A 17802-nucleotide genomic window follows, 5' to 3' on the forward strand; every position below is an offset into this window, starting at 1 on the left:
TCTGTGCTTATCACTTCCACTTCACACTGTTTATTCTTTTCTTTTCTTTTTTTAATTAACCACCGGCTATTATAGAGAGGGCCCTAAACGAAGGAGGTACTTTTAAATTCATACCATAATTTAGATAAGAAATTTTTGTTCCAATTGAGAGGTATATGTTCTCTTAATAAAGACGATTGTTTATTTTTTTTTAAGTTTAAGTAATTACACACTATTATGTTATAGTGTCACAGCTTAATTATCCCATCATCATACAACAATTTTAAGATGCTTTTTCTTTTATTTTTGGGTGGGTTATGGGACTTAGGGTTTGAGACACTCATATTTTATGCAACAAAACAGAAGAATTGTGACTCTAAGTTGGGCTGTGTGGCAAGATGTGATTAGGGGTTGTGTTACCGTATAATATTACTATAGCGATCATATTTGTATAAGTAGAATATTTACCCAAAATAGGCTATGGGTTTAAATACAGGTATATGGGAATATAGATTATGTCATTGAATTGAATAAGTGGGTGTGGACTTGTAGATAAATGCATCATATGTAACTTTATTTTATTCCTCCTTATCCTTTTTTCCTCGTAAATGTGTAAAGTAATATATATATAAAAAATAAAGAATTTATCTATTAGTTAGAGATGACAAAATGTAGGTTTGAATATGAGATTTTTAAAAAAGAAATAAAAATGTTAGGCTCCAAGCGACATTGAATTTTTATGTATTTTTTTATTTGTTGTGAATTTAAAATGAATTAATAATCAACTAGTTATTCAACATAAGAAAATGAATATTTTAAAATAAGGCCGCTACTAAAATAAAAGAGAAATAATTGGAGATGCAAGGGAACCTCTCCCTTTAACTATATTTATGCTACTATTTAACTATGTTTATGCTACTATTTAACTATATATATTTAAAGGAGAAAATACTTTCATTGTTTGTACCTTAATTTCTTTACAATTTTATAAGAGTAAATACATCAAGAACTCAATAGACGAGGGAAATAAACACTGCGAGTGCCCAAAATTTTGTTCATTACACAGTTGGCGAGACCATATTTATTCAAAACTGTAGAAAAGATATACAGGACGGTGCCGGAATAGCTCAATGTCTCGTAATCCAAAGAACAGAGTCGGCATTTCTTCTTCCGTGCATTAATTTTTTAAGACAAAAAAGAAGAATGTGATCGCATGAACATAATTAGGGAAAGATCGATTTACTCTCAAACGGTACTCTTCTAGTTCTATTTGCCCTCACTGATTCTGGAGACAAAGTGGCTGGGGTGTATCACGTATGGCTAGCCCCCACTGATCATGAATTTTACTTAATTTGGTCATCTTTTAATTTTCAGTTTTTATTTTGCTTCCCTTGATAATCTCTTAATTTTCAATTAATTTTAATTTGTTTCCTGTACATATATACAACTTATCAATCATTCGATTCGAGCATCCGTATTTTCATCAAGATTAAAGATCATAAAGTTAATTGTTTCGAACTACTAAAATGAAGCATTCATGTGGCATTTAAGAATCAACAATGCAGATATTATATTTCTTTGACAGAACATTTAGTATTTTACCATGAATATCTACTAAGATGAAAGATTTTGTAAAGATTATAGTAATAAAATAATAGACATCAATATTTCTTATAATTATTTGATGCTCTACAATTCTTAAAGTAATCAAGCAATAATAATAACCCTATTATCAATCATTCGTAGCATCTCCAATCCTCATTAATATCGACATCATAACGTAAATCATTTTGAACTACTAATTAAAATCAAGCATTCATATGTAGCATTCAAGAGTCAACGAGAATAACATTTATTTGACAATTATCAAAACAACTTTATTGTCAAAGAGTTTGGAGACCTACAACAAGATTAATTCCTAATAATAATAATAACAGCGTAAGTACAATTGACGTCCCTATTCCCACGTATGACGTATCGAACGAATAATTTAACACATCGTCGACCAAATGATTTAAGACAAAAGAAGGGATAATAAAACAAAAAGCGAAAAAATAAAAGGAATTCAATTGACTTTCTTAGCTAGTACTAGTTTACATGCTGTCACCGTCTGCATTGCCAAATTTCTTTATCATACATCATAACTGGTGAAAACACAAATTAAAATTAATAAAAGAAAAAAATCAACACTAATTGTAAGAGAGTGTTCAAAACAAACTTTCAATCAGTGTGCTCTCTATCGTCAGCAGGAGATGCAGAAGCACTCTTAGAAGTTGAAAATGGCAAAGAATTAGGCGGCAGAAAAATCAAACTTCCTGGCTGGTGATGAGAACTTGCTGAAGATGATTTGTTCAAGTAGCTTGTTGCGCAACCACCACCCTTCACTGTTTCTAGAAATTGCTCACCCCACTTGAGTTTCTGCCCTAAATTATCTCCGTTGACCTGATTATTATTTACACCACTACCATTGCCATTTCCAATGATTGATTTAAGAGCAACAGCTAAAGCAGATTGGAAACTTGGGTCCGCTGTTATTGCTTTGGTAGCGGCTGCTATTGTCTCCGCAGGTAAAGACTGTTGAGGAGGAAGATTAGGGTTAGGGTTATTCTTTTGCATGTAGGATTGAAAGATATTATCTGCTGGCTGCCTGCTTCCCATGTTTAAAGATCCAATTTGATTGTTTTTGATGTACGGTTGAGTGCAACTGCCATAGCTAAGTAGCCCATTATTACTCCATGACATCAATGAACTTGATTCTGTGGAACTGAAGTTGAGATTTGTGGAAGAGTATCTCGGGGCTGGGGGATAATTTGAAGTAAACCTACTGAATGGAGACGAAGAAGAAGAGGGTGCTGTAGTTGTTGTGAGATCAAGGGTAATTGTTGGGTGTAAAGGTGAAGCTGACAGTGATGAAGAGGAGTTGGGTGCATAGATTTGCTTTGACTTATCAGATAGGTAAAAGTTGAGTCCGTGCATAAGGAGATTATTGGGTGCTGTGATTGCGGCGGTGGAACCAGGGCGAGAGCTTGATGATGATGACGATGTTGAGCCGGACAATAGCATTGAAGCAGCCGCAGAAGTGGTGGAAGCCATTGCTGTGGCCGAGACAGGAAGTGGGTGGTTGTGGGTTCCTTCATAGGTTGTGATTAAGACGGACATGTCCTCAGCACATCTTTGGACCTGAAATTAAGTAATTATCAAACAAAAGTCTATTAAAGATAAAAAGAGGAAACACTAGTACTAATGGATTTGATTAATGTTCAATTTGTTGAGTAAATTTTTTGTTACAAGTATTACATATGATCCACATAAATTTGGCAATACACACATACATACCTGTTTTCGTACAGGGCATGAAGGTGCAACAGTGCAGCGATAGTAGGCTCGGGGGCAGGGGTTTCCTTTGGCAATCTTTTGTCCATATTTCCTCCATTGGCAACCATCATTCATCTGCACATCAAAAAAAAAAAAAAAATTTATACATCAATCTAATTTTAATGAATTGTATACGATAATGCATCAAGCAATAACAAAATTAAAACCTAATTATTATAAGTTATAAACAAGTTAGATAGATGCGTCAATATTAATCACTCACCGTTGGAGTATCACATCTAGCCCTCACAGAAACCCTAGCTTTCTTGACATGACTTTGTTGCAACATTTCATCATCTCCATTTCTCATTGTCTTATTAAGACCTTTACCGGGTGGCCATGTCTCCCCAGCTTCCTCCTTTGGTTCTTCAAGACTCTGTGCGGGGCTCCGATTAGTCAGAGATTCGTTTGCGTCTGATTTATTAGACGCTTCAAATTTGCAGTCTAGTGCAAGAGACAAGCCTTCTTGAAATTGTTTCTCCTCTTTAACCAGAGAAGAGGTCTTGTTCTTTTCATCCTTTTTTGAATCACTTGGAAATCTTCCGAGGCTAAGAGATACAAGCTCAACTTCTTCCTTGTCACGGTCATGATCATTAGATGTTTCTGTTGATTTCTTTGCTTCTTGGTGAACAATGTTAACAAATTGCGTTTGAAGGGTCTGGTAATCCTTCATAATGCGATTTAGGTACATCTTCAGTTTTTCATTTTCTTGTCTCACCTCACCCATTTCGGCTCTGGCAGTTTCAAGCTGATCATCCTAGCATCACAATAGTGAGAGACCAAATTCAATAATAGTTTTAAAGGAAAAAAATTATACTTATGTGTTTCAAAGACTAAATTCTTCACTCCTAATTAAGATTATTATACATGTGGTCACTCATCGTCAGCCAAGATATCATCAGGAAAATAATAGATTGATTTGATCATGTATTATATATACTGGGAGGTAATTAAGTCGAGGCAATCAAAGGTTAAATTTCAGAGATGTAAAATAAATTTCTCAAACGATCGAGATACTGAAGAACGTTGGAATTTCTGCTGCAACCTCATGTTACGTTAAAGATGTCATTAGCAACCAACCTTCACGCATGCTAGTTAACAGAAATGATCAAACTTGCTCTAACCTGTTCTTTGCGGCTTGAAGAAGATGGTTTTGACTCAGGTCCCAAAGAGGATCCTTTTGCATTAGTTAGTATCGGATGCTGCATCACGATAATGAGAATTAATCGTCAAAAATTAATATTGAACATATATCCAAGGATCGGTGTTAAATGTTTTCATGTAATATCCAATTGATTCAACTTTTATCTGTAGCACATTACCTGTGGACCAAGCCATAATGAACTTGTGGTTTTAAACAGTCAATTTTAATTATATGGTCTATTAAGGTACAACGATTCGTTCGTCCATCTTTTATTATTGGTATTGGTTTTTCAACATGTCTTTTCTTGTATTAAATGAAAACATTTGCATATGTAGATTGATGCGCATATATGTGATCTTAATTACACAGGCTAGTATATTAGAAATATCTTTTCTGATAATATTTTCTTAAATATACAGTTCTTTTTAATTCTTCTGAAGGGAAAATAACTTTCCATAAACAAATGTCAAGTAATAAAAAGTAAAAAACATGCACTGCAAAATTTCGAGGATAAGAGGTTAATTAATTTTTACCATGGACTCTAGCATGTAGATAACGAGGTATTATTGCATATGCGAAAGACTCACAAATTGACAGCCCTGTGTTTTCTAAACAGAATTAAAGGTTAAACCACCTGCTTTCTGCAGCTTAATTAAATGTTTTTGCTTCGCTAAAGATTGATTCGTATCAATATTGTTTTCATTATATGCCCTCTTGTCTCCAGTCTGAATTATTAAAACTTAATGATAGAAAGAAGCAACTGATAAACATGTTGTTAATTTTCAGAAACTTGTTTCTAGACTTGTAAAACCTTCTGACTAAATAAATTCTTTGGTTGCAATACATCTATACAATAATATTAGTAATAATATTCCAAGACATGTAATAAACGGATCTTAAGTGTACAAAGAGCTTTACCTCAGCAACAACCTCTTCTTTATGATCATCACCAACAGAATCAACTCCCTTCTCTTCGTCGGCGGCAGCACCTGTGCGTCCAGAAATTCTCAAAACATCGTCCATAGCTCTTTTCTCCTCCATTAATTTTCTCTTCTTCAGTAAGCCATCTCGAATATTGAAACTTTTTTATAGAGGGAGCTCCTGCCTGCGCTTGCAGCAGTATTTGACTCTCTCTCCTTTTTTGTTTAAGAAAAAAATTCAATTCACAAATCCACACAAAGTCAACACAAGCCCAATCCAATTGCATTAAACTATTACTGTTACAACCCAAGTATAATACATTTTATTTTTCTAAAGAAGAATTCAACTTCAACTCTTTAGATAACATGTCATACATGTATAAATAAAGATGAGAGAGAGACCTTCAAGCCGCAATGATCGGACCCCACGGTCGTAATACTAATAGTGCCATCGTTGAAGTTTCTTGTTTGAAAAAATTCACATGGGGTTTTGGTATTGGTCAAAGTTTTTGCCATCTTTTCGTGTTCCCATGGGTGACCGGAGTTCTTGATTAGGGTTTTTAGTTTTTGGGATTCTTGGTAAGTGTTTATGTCAAACATGGGATCGAAGGATGGATCTTCACTCGTCCATGCATTTGACTTTATCAACGTAGCATAAAAGATTGTTGATTAACTGTAAATCTAACCCTAGCTGGTCTCGATCTATGGTTTTTTTTTTCTTTTTATTCCTTAACACATATATGTGCTCTCCTCATCTTATCTTTTCTTGCTATTTAAGCATATTAAGATATGTGAATATTTAGTCATGTATACTTTAGGTGTATTATTTTGTTATTTTTATTTTTATCAACCACCTATCATCAGTAGGATTCAAAAAATAAAAGATGGGTAAAGTATCTTTTATCATCTAATTAGAAAAGGAAGAATGCGTCTATCGAAAAAGTAAAATAAAATTTACTAATTGTTTATTAGCTATGGAAAATTAGTTTTTTTTTTTTATGTGGAGTTAGAATCTGTTTAAATTTCAATTACAAGATCAAATTAAGAGCAAGATTCATACTGGCTGCAAGAGTTACGCGCTTACTTTGAATATGATGATGATTAACGATAGAAAGTGGAATAATAATTAGTTTATAAATCAACTAATTAAATTTTGAGTTCAACGTTCTATTTTATTATTGTATATGAAAGAGAAATCATATATCATATTATTTGCGATAGAATTTTGGGATATATAGCACTGTTTTTATACATTACCAAATCTGTGAGTTTGGATTTTTTAAAGCATTGCATTATTATATTGAAGAACACGTCTTCTCGGCAATCTTCTTGTATTTTATTTACACGGCTCCATATATAAAACAGCGGAAATTTTGTTCTCCACGTCATTTCAAATATTAATTTCGATTCGATCCTCTTTCTTTCTGCGATAATGGCTAATGAAATTTCTTAGAAAAATGCAATTACAATTATTATAACCCTTTTGTCTAGAGATATTAAAAATACAATTACGCAACTCCATAAGCACAAAAAACTCGACGGGCGCAACTCGATATATATGGCAATTTTGAGGAGAAAAAAGAAAAAAAAAAGCAACAACATTGGGATCATCAAGTCTGTTGACGTCTAATAATTGGCTCTGATCCATCCCCATTTCTGGGTATTTTTCTTTTCATTGGAGTCTGTAAATCAAGACTAGTATCAGAAAAATAATACATCTATTATAGATATTTCATTTATGCACGTGTGTTATAAAATTTTATATACGCACGTAAACTAAAAAAGGAGACAAATGGAGCAGACGACGAATAGAAATGGCAAAAGAGTCGGCGGGTCTCCTTGTACCCTGTTTTATGCATTGATGTGAAAAAGAGATTGCATGTTTCAACGTTCTTTTGTCAAATTTAAAGGCAAACGCCACTCGATGAATCATGAATGTATATACCGAGCATTTTACCTACCATAAAATATATAAACTTGTTTTTTTTGTTTCCCCCCTTTCCCCTACTAAGGCTTCAACAACCAAAGTCTTTGTGTATATATAATTACATGCTTACCTCAAAAATATTCTTGAGCAAGAGGCGACGTTGATACGCATGTATATATATATATATATATATATATATATATATATATATATATATATATATATAGAGTCAATTGTTCCTTGGAATGACTTATATATCTACATGAATGCATTCGCATAATACGGGCATATATACTTCCTCCATACGTAAAATAAATATATACACACACACCACTAATTAAGAGAAAGCTAAATAAGCATCGTAATTTCTTATGTCATTACTCCGTCCTTTATTTTTTGCGATAATTTTATAATTAAGCATTATATCTTAGTCTAACTTGCCGATATTTTTTTTAATCTTAACACAATTTGCTTATATATTTAATTCTAAAATATGATGTAGCGAAATTCTGACTGATTAATAATTAAATTAACCTGATCGAATTTGGTTTCCAAGCAGTCAAACAATTAAACTATGGAGCAGCTGGAAACCTAATAAATATAAAAGCGTGGCAGTCATAATACGTTATATCTATACACACACACACACACGCACACACACGGCTGATGATGATGAACATTGGAGTAATCACGATTTAAATATTCGCGTGACGTCCCTGAGACTTTTGCTGGATTTTGAGTTAAATAATTAAGATAATTTTGTGATTACTCTATTAATTGAAAGGTCAACGGTTCCAAACAAGCAGTTGATTGAGCATTTATAAATAGTAATCCGAATTTGGATTGCCCTCTTTAAGTGAATTTCAACTTAGATTTTGGAAGACATACTGGGTACAAACAAACTTATAGTAACTTGTATACACGTACGATCTTGCTTTCCGGTAAATGCCTAAACAAATTGAGAAAGCTAGAATGGAAATGTGAGCAACACCATTTTCTTGTAAATAAAGCTAGGGTTTGTCGCAGTATCAAGGTTACTCAAGATGTTGGATTTATTTCTCACATATTGTGGACTGACATAACTCATTCTAATAATTTTTCATGTTTCACTGGATTAATACGTGACTGATGTCAAATATTAAGGAGCAATTTTGACAGACTCATTTATTAAGTGATCAAATATTATGTTAATGAGTCTGATTTTGTCATACCCTATATAGTAGTGTATTATGGACAAATATAACTTTCAATTATATTAATTTATCTCATAATGGGATGAGTAATTTTATACTAACACATGAGTGATCCCTGCACTCAACCACAATATTTAAATCACTTCAACCTATGGGGAGTTAATGCTTATAGAATTTGGGGTATGAGTACAGTGCACCTCTCTCTCTTTTCTCCCTTGCCAATTGAGTGTGTGTGTGTGTGTGTGCGCGCGCGCGCAGTGCATGAAGAGCTTGATTTGTAGCTAAAATCAAAGTAAAAATTACTGCAAAATGCTGGATTCGCAGGCTAAAAACAAAATTTGGATTCATGGTTAATCAAAATAAATCTTGAACTTTTACTTACTGCATGTGTTTGCTTGGAAATGCAAGAACAAGAGCATAGAACTCAAATTTATTTCATCACGGAATTATTGGTTGTCGCTTAGTTTGATTCGGGTTGTCGAAAAATGAACCAAAACAACCATACTTATATTATTTATTTTAGGTGGAAACTCTATTTAACGATTATTTATTTCAACTTTGTACGTTCAATTATTTCTCTACATCTGACTCCTCCGACCAACTTGCATGTTACTTGCCTACTTGGTTGACATTCAAGTAACCAACTGCCAGCATAAGGTTAGGTTAGTGAGTTTATTGACTAAATATATTTACCGACATAAGTGACACTTGCAATTTACTAATTAACCCACCAAAAAACTAATAAATTATTATTTTTTTTAAAAAAAAAATTAATTAATTTTGAATACTTCCTTGACGGAAGCGTTCAGTTCTCGGTACTGTATTATGATATCTGATTATGATTTGTAGAATAGATAACAAGAATTACTTTGGTAGTCCTACTTTCACAGTCCACCTCCAACCCAAAACTAACCAAATGCAAATTGCCAAGTTGTAAATGAGAGCGTGTTGATTCCTCTTCCTTTTTCTTTATCTTCTTCTTCTTCTTCTTCTTCTTACTATTTTTTTTTTCAATTCTTGAACAAGTCAATTTTCTACATACCTTCCCACCAGACATTGTTGTATTGTTGTTAGAAAATGGAATGCTGGTCAGAGTAACACAGCCACTAACTGGTGATGCAAGCTATCAAAATGTCAACCTGTCTCTTTGGTCTTATTGTTTTTTATTGCGTTGAAAATGAAAAAAAAAAAAAAAAGGATCACCAGCAAACTGCTAACTGGAGGTTCTTCAACGGATAAAATAGGTTTTTATTGTTTTAAAAATAGAAAGATAGCTAGACAAACGTCTATGCTCATTTCAAAATTAGAAATTTAAATATTTGTTTCCTTTTTTGAATTTCACTTATTTGGATAAAAATCACGACAATTAATTAATATATTAAAAAGATACTGCTTTTACCTCCATTCAAGCGGCAGATGAAATTCACCTCTTATGGAAAGAGTTTGAATGTTATTATGGGCCATGGAAGATTAGGTGTAGTTATTATGGGCCCGAAACCGAGACTGAACTGGTCTTTCACAATTTTGACATTAAAAAGTGAAAAATCGTAAACGTCTCCCTCCTCCTCTACTTAATATTTTAAGAAATAAAAAGACTAAAAAGTGACAGTGGTTACACGTGACCATTTGTGTGTGTATATACGATATATTTATATTTTTGTCCATATTCGGCTTTTAGGTTAGAGCGATTGATTTGTAACGTCTCTCTTTGCACCCCACCACTGAGAAATTATATTATTGCAGCCGGGAATCGTCTTACCATATAATATACTATTATGCAGCTGAGCACCATCACGGTCCATAGAGATGCAGCCCTCTGCCACGTACATCAGCACCAGAATCTAATGATGATCGTCGATCTTATCTCCGAATGCTAAATTAAACTTGCGCCGCAGAGAGAAACAGTGAGTTTGACAACAGCGTGAAAAAAGCACTTGGGATATGAAGTGGCGGCATTATCTAATACCATCTAAGTGGAGAAAGAGGACAAAATGATGACCGTGTGATGTGTAGATTGTACGGGGACTCTTTAGTCTTTGGAGCAAAAGTGTCCAGCTGTTAAGATTTCATTGCGCTTGATCGTTGTAATAAATGCGTCAGATGGCTCTTTTTATTTCTCTTTAAAAATTAGCACAAAGGTCAATCGATCTTGTGTTACTCTATAGAAGTCTAATACTCTCTCTCGATTCAGTTCTGCATCAGTCTCGGCCGCCCAAATCGCCATGTATAGAGTTGTAGCCAGCAGAGCATTCAGAGCCGGAGCTCCTCAAAAGGCTTTTGGCTGTTGGTTCAATCTCTCTAGGTATTTTATTCGTCCTGCTCCTGCTGTTATTTTTCTCTTTCTTTTTTAATTTCTTGTGTGGAAAATTGTGCGGGAATCCCATTTGGGTGGTTTTTGATAGATGTTATTATTGTATTTGTATGGGTTTGTGTTAATTTTTGAAGCGATCATAAAGGCTAGTAAAGTTCAGTTTTTTTTCTTCTTTCAGAATCATTGAGTAATGCATATTTTTTCTTTCCCACAAGCAGTCTTGTGGGAAAGGATTTCGTGGCTTAGCTTCCTTTGGAATTTCAACTGTATTCCTTGCGGAAGCATTTTCTGTTTGTTCTGGCCATCACCGAGACCAAGTTTTTAACTGTTATGCAAATGCAATCAGTTCATTGTATTCTCTTTCTCGATTCTTTTGAGAATTGATGCTGAATCTACTTGGTGATGATGGTGTATATATCAGTTGAACTTATTGATCCTCTAATCGGATTTTTTCCCTTATATTTTACTATACACGAGTCTATGATTTTAGCGGCTGTCTGAAGTTTGGATGCTTAAGATTCTGGCATTCTCTTTGTGGAGTTACTATGTGTATCATTATGGTTCTTCAATAACTTCTTTCTTTGATTTTTCTCATTTCTCTGTGTAGCAGATCAGCTCATACTTTACCTTTTGCTACATTAGAGGCAGACGAAATATCAGGTTCTAAACCTGGTGAAGTGTACAATTTGGGTAGGTACAGCTCCTGTCGCATCAGTTTTTATCTCATAAGCTGGGAAAAAAATGCTCAAATAATAGTGAGATACGCATTAGCAACTGTTTTAGTTTTTTTATCTCATATTGGTTCCTAATTTTGATTTTCTATGTTTATACATTTTCTGGACTTTCAGTTAAGCATGTTAAGGTAATAAATGCATTGAGTTGACCTTAAGTTTGAAGGTAAAATCAGTGATTCTAGAGATTTCTATATGTGTGGCTTACATGAGTTGTTTGCTCCTAATTGGCTTTAAACTTGCTATGTATCAAGCTTCATGATACAAATATCTTGAACTTAGAATGTCTTTGATTTTAGTGCAGGGTAAGTGGACAGGATCATCAAATTGGAGTACGTTATTAGATCCATTAAATGGAGAACAATTCATTAGAATTGCTGAAGTGGGTGAAAAAGAAATCCAGGTATTTTCTTTGTGTGTCATGCACGGTGGTTTCATTGGTTTATTTGCTTATAGATAAGGAGACGCCTTGTTCCGAGTTTGTTTACATCATCATTTTCTTTTTTTCTTTTTTTCAAGTGGAATTGGTCTAAACATTTGTTTGATACCGTGGTTGCTCTAAACTGAAATTTTCCTACTGCTGAATTGCATTTGCAGCCATATGTAGAGAGCTTGTCCAAGTGCCCTAAACATGGTCTGCACAATCCCTTTAAATCACCAGAGAGGTTTGTCTGGACTTTTCTTTCATTCCTTTATCTTTGTTTGCTGTTTCTGAGTTTGTTTATTGGGTTATCAGATGCAAAGTTGTCATAATCAATATTTTTATTTTCTTATGTGTAGAAGATTTTTTTTTCCTATGATAATTACTCTTAGTGGATCTTGTCTGACAGATATCTTTTATATGGAGATATATCTACAAAGGCAGCCCACATGCTTTCACTGCCAAAGGTAATGCATGTTGAACAAAAGAATTATGAGCTTCTATATCCCTTCATGTAACTGACATTGAAATTCTGTAGTTCGGTTTATTGGTTAATATGGACTTCTGTTGGACACTATTTTGATTTCATATGACTTTCAGGTCTCCAATTTCTTCACTAGGTTGATTCAGAGGGTTTCTCCTAAGAGTTATCAGCAGGCTCTCAGCGAGGTTCAAGTTACACAGAAATTCCTTGAGAATTTCTGTGGCGATCAGGTATAATAAGATCAGCCCGGCTGAGAGTTTTTGGTCAGAAAAGTAGATAGAAAAGAAAAATATCCTGCCAGATGACATTCTCTGATGTCGAATGACCAAGGGTTTTGTGTATCTCTATTTGCATTTTATTTCATTTGAATGGGTGCATTGATATATTCTTTTGCATCACTTTTTTGCCACATCCATGCATGCTTTCTTGACATGGACAACTTTCAGCTTTTATCCCTCTGAGAAGTCACTGAAGAAGTTCTACCAACTTATTTGTGATCTGGCAGGTCCGATTTTTAGCAAGATCGTTCGCTGTTCCTGGAAATCACCTTGGACAGCAGAGCCATGGTTATCGTTGGCCTTATGGTCCTGTAAGGCATTTGCTTTCAATATATTTTGTAGTTAATTATAATTTATTGTAGTGAAGCTGTCTTAGCATGATATCTGTTACCACCTTGTCAAGATGTCTGCATGCACCATCTTTACATTACTTTCTTATGCAGCATTGGGGTTCCTTATATGTTCTAGGTCATCATAATTGCTCTTTTTCCCTGTTATATATGCTTTCTTGTCCATAGATTGTCATGTGATATGTGTTGGTGAATCTGAACGAATGTCTGTGCAGGTTGCAATTATTACTCCCTTTAATTTTCCACTGGAGATTCCTTTACTTCAGTTGATGGGTGCGCTCTATATGGGTAATAAGCCCATTCTTAAAGTTGATAGCAAGGTACGTTGTTGAATACCATTGGTGGCGTAAAATTATTGTTTCATTATTGCAGATATGAGATGCAAAATGAGTTATTTTCACTATTAACCAAATTTTTAAATGCAACTGAGGATGTTCCTAATGAATGGCTCATTTGGTTTGGCTTTTTGTGCTGAAAGAAAGAGGTCAAGGGTTTACGTCCAAAGCTATATGTTTAATATGAGGTGGTATGTGGTGCATGGACACATGGTAACCAAAAAAAAATGGAAAAATTGTAACTGACGATAAATATACTTGTTGTTTACAAATTATTGTCACTGATGTTCATTGGTGGCAGAATTAGAAAAGGACCAAACAGTATGTTTAGAGGAAAAAAAATTCCTGGATGTTTAATGAATTAGCTGGGTAAGGAGAGAGAATGATAGTTTACATGAATAGTACTCAAGTTAGTGGACTGGTGTTCTCTGCAATTTACATTGATTTCAGAACATTCAAATTTTTGTTCATAATGAGGAAAATGTAGTTCTGCTTTTGTTCTGTTATTGAAGTTCTTACTAATTCATGGATGTTCTGGCTTTAAAAAATGTCCCATAGGTCAGCATTGTTATGGAGCAGATGATCCGTTTGCTTCACTATTGTGGGTTACCTGTCGAAGATGTTGACTTCATAAATTCTGATGGGAAAACAATGAACAAGCTTTTGATGGAGGTTAGCATCTAAAAGTGTTAATAAATTTATTTCAGTGGTTTATACTTGTGTTGTTTGGGATATACTTGCTTGCTTTAGCAAATACTTAGCTGAGTAAGCTTTATGTCTCACTCCCTATTGAGGTACTACTCGATCATATGTTATATTTCACTAATCTCTCCAGATTTATCACTGATGTTAATCACTTTTACCTTCTATATTTCCTAAGTCCCTATTTTAGTTATGCACTTCTATTCTTTCATTCCTTTTTCTCCCTTTCCTTCTTCTAACTTCTTAATTGGGTATTAATCTGATTTGATATTTTGTCATATTCTCTTCAATTTATCTTGGAATAATTTAACTTTATCATGTTGTTTCTTATGGGTATTGCTATGTAACTCTAACCCACAAATTTTGCAGCGTTCATAGCGTGTCTGTATTTAAAATGTTGATTTGCATGTAAATTGTGGATTGGTGTTTTGTTGATATTTTACTCTTTTACAGGCAAATCCACGAATGACTTTATTTACTGGAAGCTCAAGAGTGGCTGAAAAATTGGCTGTTGACCTGAAAGGTCGCGTTAAACTGGAAGATGCAGGATTTGATTGGAAAATCTTGGGACCTGATGTTAATGAGGTTTCTTGCGGGCAATTAATTATTTCACTTTAGATCATGCAATTTTTTTCTTCTTGATTTAAGATCATTTTTGACTTCTTTCTTGTTGATATTTGAATGTTAGGTGGATTATGTTTCATGGGTGTGTGATCAAGATGCATATGCATGCAGTGGCCAAAAATGTTCTGCACAATCAGTACTATTCATGCATGAGGTTAGTTGCTTCAGATTAGCTTTTTGTACTTGTTATTGTATAAATGTATCAACGCTTTCTTACTAATCTTGAGCTATTAATGCTTATAACTAAGGTTGAGGATATAATCTCTTGTAGTTCCATTCCTTGATCAACTCGTATTTTAAGTTTTTATGTTGAATCAAGAGAGTTGATTTTACATTTGACAGTATGTACACTTAGCATCCACAGATTTGCAAATTCAATGGGTTGGCTCTTTCCATTGTTAATATAAATGTTTACTTGTTCAGAATTGGTCTTCAACTTCACTTTTATCCAAAATGAAAGATCTTGCCGATAGAAGAAAGCTGGAAGATTTAACCGTCGGCCCTGTTCTTACTGTAAGTGTGACTTTTTTCTCCTTCTTTTCCCTACTATTATAGATTTTTTATTTCAGATTGCTCATAAGATACCATTCAGTAATGGTGGATGCTGTTCATGGACTTTCGGTTAAATGGAATTACATGAGCACATTATGAGTTCGTTAGGCTTTACAGATAAATTGTGAATTTCTGGACTGTCCAATTCACCATAAAAATTGTACGCTAGTGCAAATAGAACAAAAGAATGCTTGGTTTGGCTTGACTCTATATTCCCATTTCTTGTTGACTGCCACCCAAGACTCTGAACTATGTGTTTAGCCTGTTGGGGTATGTGCCCAAAGCATTTTTCCTCAAAAAAGAAAATAAAAAAATAAAAAAAAATATTACCATCTAGGTCATTCTAAAATTCACGCTTTTACTGTTTCTCTGTTTTGGATTTTGTATTGTTGTTGCAGTTCACAACTGAAGCAATGCTTGAGCACATGAATAAATTGCTTAAGGTACCAGGTTCAAAGTTACTCTTTGGTGGTGAAGAGTTGAAGAACCATTCCATCCCATCCATATATGGTGCTCTAAAACCAACAGCCGTCTTTGTGCCACTTGAAGAAATTCTGAAAGATGGAAATTATGAACTTGTAACAAGAGAAATCTTTGGACCTTTTCAGGTAAACAAAGAGAAATCAATTATGTTAGGGAATTACCATTTGTTGACAATTGGATGTTAATGGTACTCACAATAGCAAATATTCATGTTTTAGATTGTCACCGAGTATAAGCAAGATCAACTTCCTCTAGTGTTGAATGCTTTGGAGAGGATGCATGCACATTTAACAGCTGCAGTGGTTTCAAATGATCCACTCTTTTTACAGGCAAGCTTAAAGTTAAAGAAATCATTTTCTCACTCTCCAGTTTCATCCTCAGAACAATGAAACCATATTTTGCATGATGTGTCAAATTTTCTGTAGCTTCAGCTCATTTCTTGTCAGTAAATCAATTCGCAGGAAGTGATTGGGAATACAGTGAATGGCACTACATATGCTGGATTAAGAGCAAGAACAACTGGAGCTCCACAGAATCACTGGTGGGTAAAATAAATAATTTTTCCAGTTTTCATATTTCATGAGAAGTTTGTTGGTGCTTATCAGCAGAAATTGGGGGATATGACAGGTTCGGACCATCTGGAGATCCGAGGGGTGCAGGAATTGGAACCCCGGAAGCAATAAAACTTGTTTGGTCTTCCCATAGAGAAATCATATACGATTATGGTCCTGTACCAGGGAATTGGGAGATTCCACCATCTACTTGAAGATTCCCATTGGTTAGAAGGCATCAAGATTAATCCTGAAGAGAGTTTATGATCCCCAATATAATGCATCATCTGATAGCAGCTTAGTATTTCTCATTCCTTAGTTATCCTAGCTAGTTTTATGAAATAAAAAATATGGGCAATTTTGTATTTCACAAATTGATACTGAGAATTATGCCACTCTTTTCGGCCTCATCTCCTGTGGTGAATGCATGAGCATGCAGCAAAAAATGAGTTTTAATTTTATGTTATGAATGGTATATGCTTATCTCCAATAATTGATTCCATATAATGGCAAATTCTGTGACTTCTCACTTTTGATATTATTTTTACAAATACAATGTACGATTGGGCCATCGGCAATAAACACACTTCGCAACGTGTTTGTAAACATCACAAGCAATAGGAAATATCATTTTAGATTTATTTTATCACGAAAGCTGCTGCGTTGGAGCATCTCCAAAGCAGTCCCCAGAAATGGTTGGATGCATATAATTGAATCTAAAATAATTGTAATAACATGAATCTAATGATTTTTTAGATTGCTCTGTGTTGTGGCACTTCCAACGTAGCTGAATTCTTTTATCATTTGATGTTGCTCTTTTAATTAAAAGAGCTGATCAAATTTGATTTGTGATGATGATGATAATTAGGATCCCTCTAAATTACATGCATGTACCTTACAATCCTCTCACATGAATAGTGAGTGGACCCACATCATTCACTATTCATGTGAGAGGGGTGTAAGGTACATGCATGTAACTTAGCATTAGCCTGATAATTATCATGAGATCATAGCTTTGGGAGTTATTGCACCGAGTGTCTGTTTGATGTGATTTATTTAATAATTATAAGTATTTATTTAATTTTATAAGTTCTTATTATAATTTTTATTGTTGTTTGGTTGCTTTTTTAGTAGGGTTTTAAGAGTTTAAATAAATTATTTTGTCTCTACTAGTAAAAGTTTAAATTTTGGTATTTTGAGAGTAGAGGGTTGAAAAGTTTTTTTAAATGTTAAAATATCTAAAAATATTCTCTACTTATTTGATAATATTATTTTATTCTTTTCATAACATAATTTAAAAAAATTACCTATTAAAGTAATTTCATAGATTTTTAATAAAAGATTTTTTTGACAACCAAATAACTAAAATTTTTTAAATAAAAGTTTTATTTGTAAAAGTTCTACTACTAAAAATTCTACTTAAATAAATTTTACTTGAAAAG

General features: G+C 33.8%; 2 protein-coding genes across 6 annotated transcripts; one reads left to right on the forward strand and one right to left on the reverse strand.

The window, feature by feature from the left end:
• Positions 1 to 1880: 1880 nt before the first annotated feature.
• On the reverse strand, positions 1881 to 5760 carry LOC102628632 (WRKY transcription factor 72A-like). The gene is made up of 5 exons (XM_006476580.4): positions 5417 to 5760; positions 4479 to 4556; positions 3578 to 4111; positions 3316 to 3429; positions 1881 to 3159 (listed from the first exon to the last, which is right to left on the reverse strand). Exons 1-5 carry the CDS (start codon positions 5537 to 5539, stop codon positions 2200 to 2202), a joined length of 1809 nt encoding a protein of 602 aa, XP_006476643.2. The 5' UTR covers positions 5540 to 5760; the 3' UTR covers positions 1881 to 2199.
• Positions 5761 to 10643: 4883 nt separating this feature from the next.
• Positions 10644 to 16826, forward strand: LOC102628909 (delta-1-pyrroline-5-carboxylate dehydrogenase 12A1, mitochondrial). Of its 5 annotated transcripts, none has more exons than XM_052436359.1 (17): positions 10646 to 10840; positions 11457 to 11539; positions 11698 to 11711; positions 11885 to 11983; positions 12178 to 12245; positions 12411 to 12468; positions 12602 to 12715; positions 12991 to 13074; positions 13329 to 13433; positions 14007 to 14120; positions 14604 to 14735; positions 14839 to 14928; positions 15198 to 15287; positions 15725 to 15934; positions 16028 to 16138; positions 16271 to 16350; positions 16437 to 16826. In XM_052436359.1, the coding sequence occupies exons 1-17, from the start codon at positions 10761 to 10763 to the stop codon at positions 16573 to 16575; spliced, it is 1671 nt and encodes a 556-aa protein (XP_052292319.1). In that variant the 5' UTR covers positions 10646 to 10760; the 3' UTR covers positions 16576 to 16826. The 5 variants fall into 5 exon arrangements, with proteins under 5 accessions (XP_052292321.1, XP_052292319.1, XP_052292320.1 ...); XM_052436360.1 differs by having other exon boundaries at positions 10647 to 10840; positions 11460 to 11539; XM_052436361.1 differs by lacking the exon at positions 16437 to 16826 and having other exon boundaries at positions 10644 to 10840; positions 16235 to 16350.
• The last annotated feature ends 976 nt before the right edge of the window (positions 16827 to 17802 follow it).

The sequence above is a fragment of the Citrus sinensis genome, chromosome 3 (genome assembly GCF_022201045.2).
Source record: "Citrus sinensis cultivar Valencia sweet orange chromosome 3, DVS_A1.0, whole genome shotgun sequence".
Taxonomy (NCBI): Eukaryota; Viridiplantae; Streptophyta; class Magnoliopsida; order Sapindales; family Rutaceae; genus Citrus; species Citrus sinensis.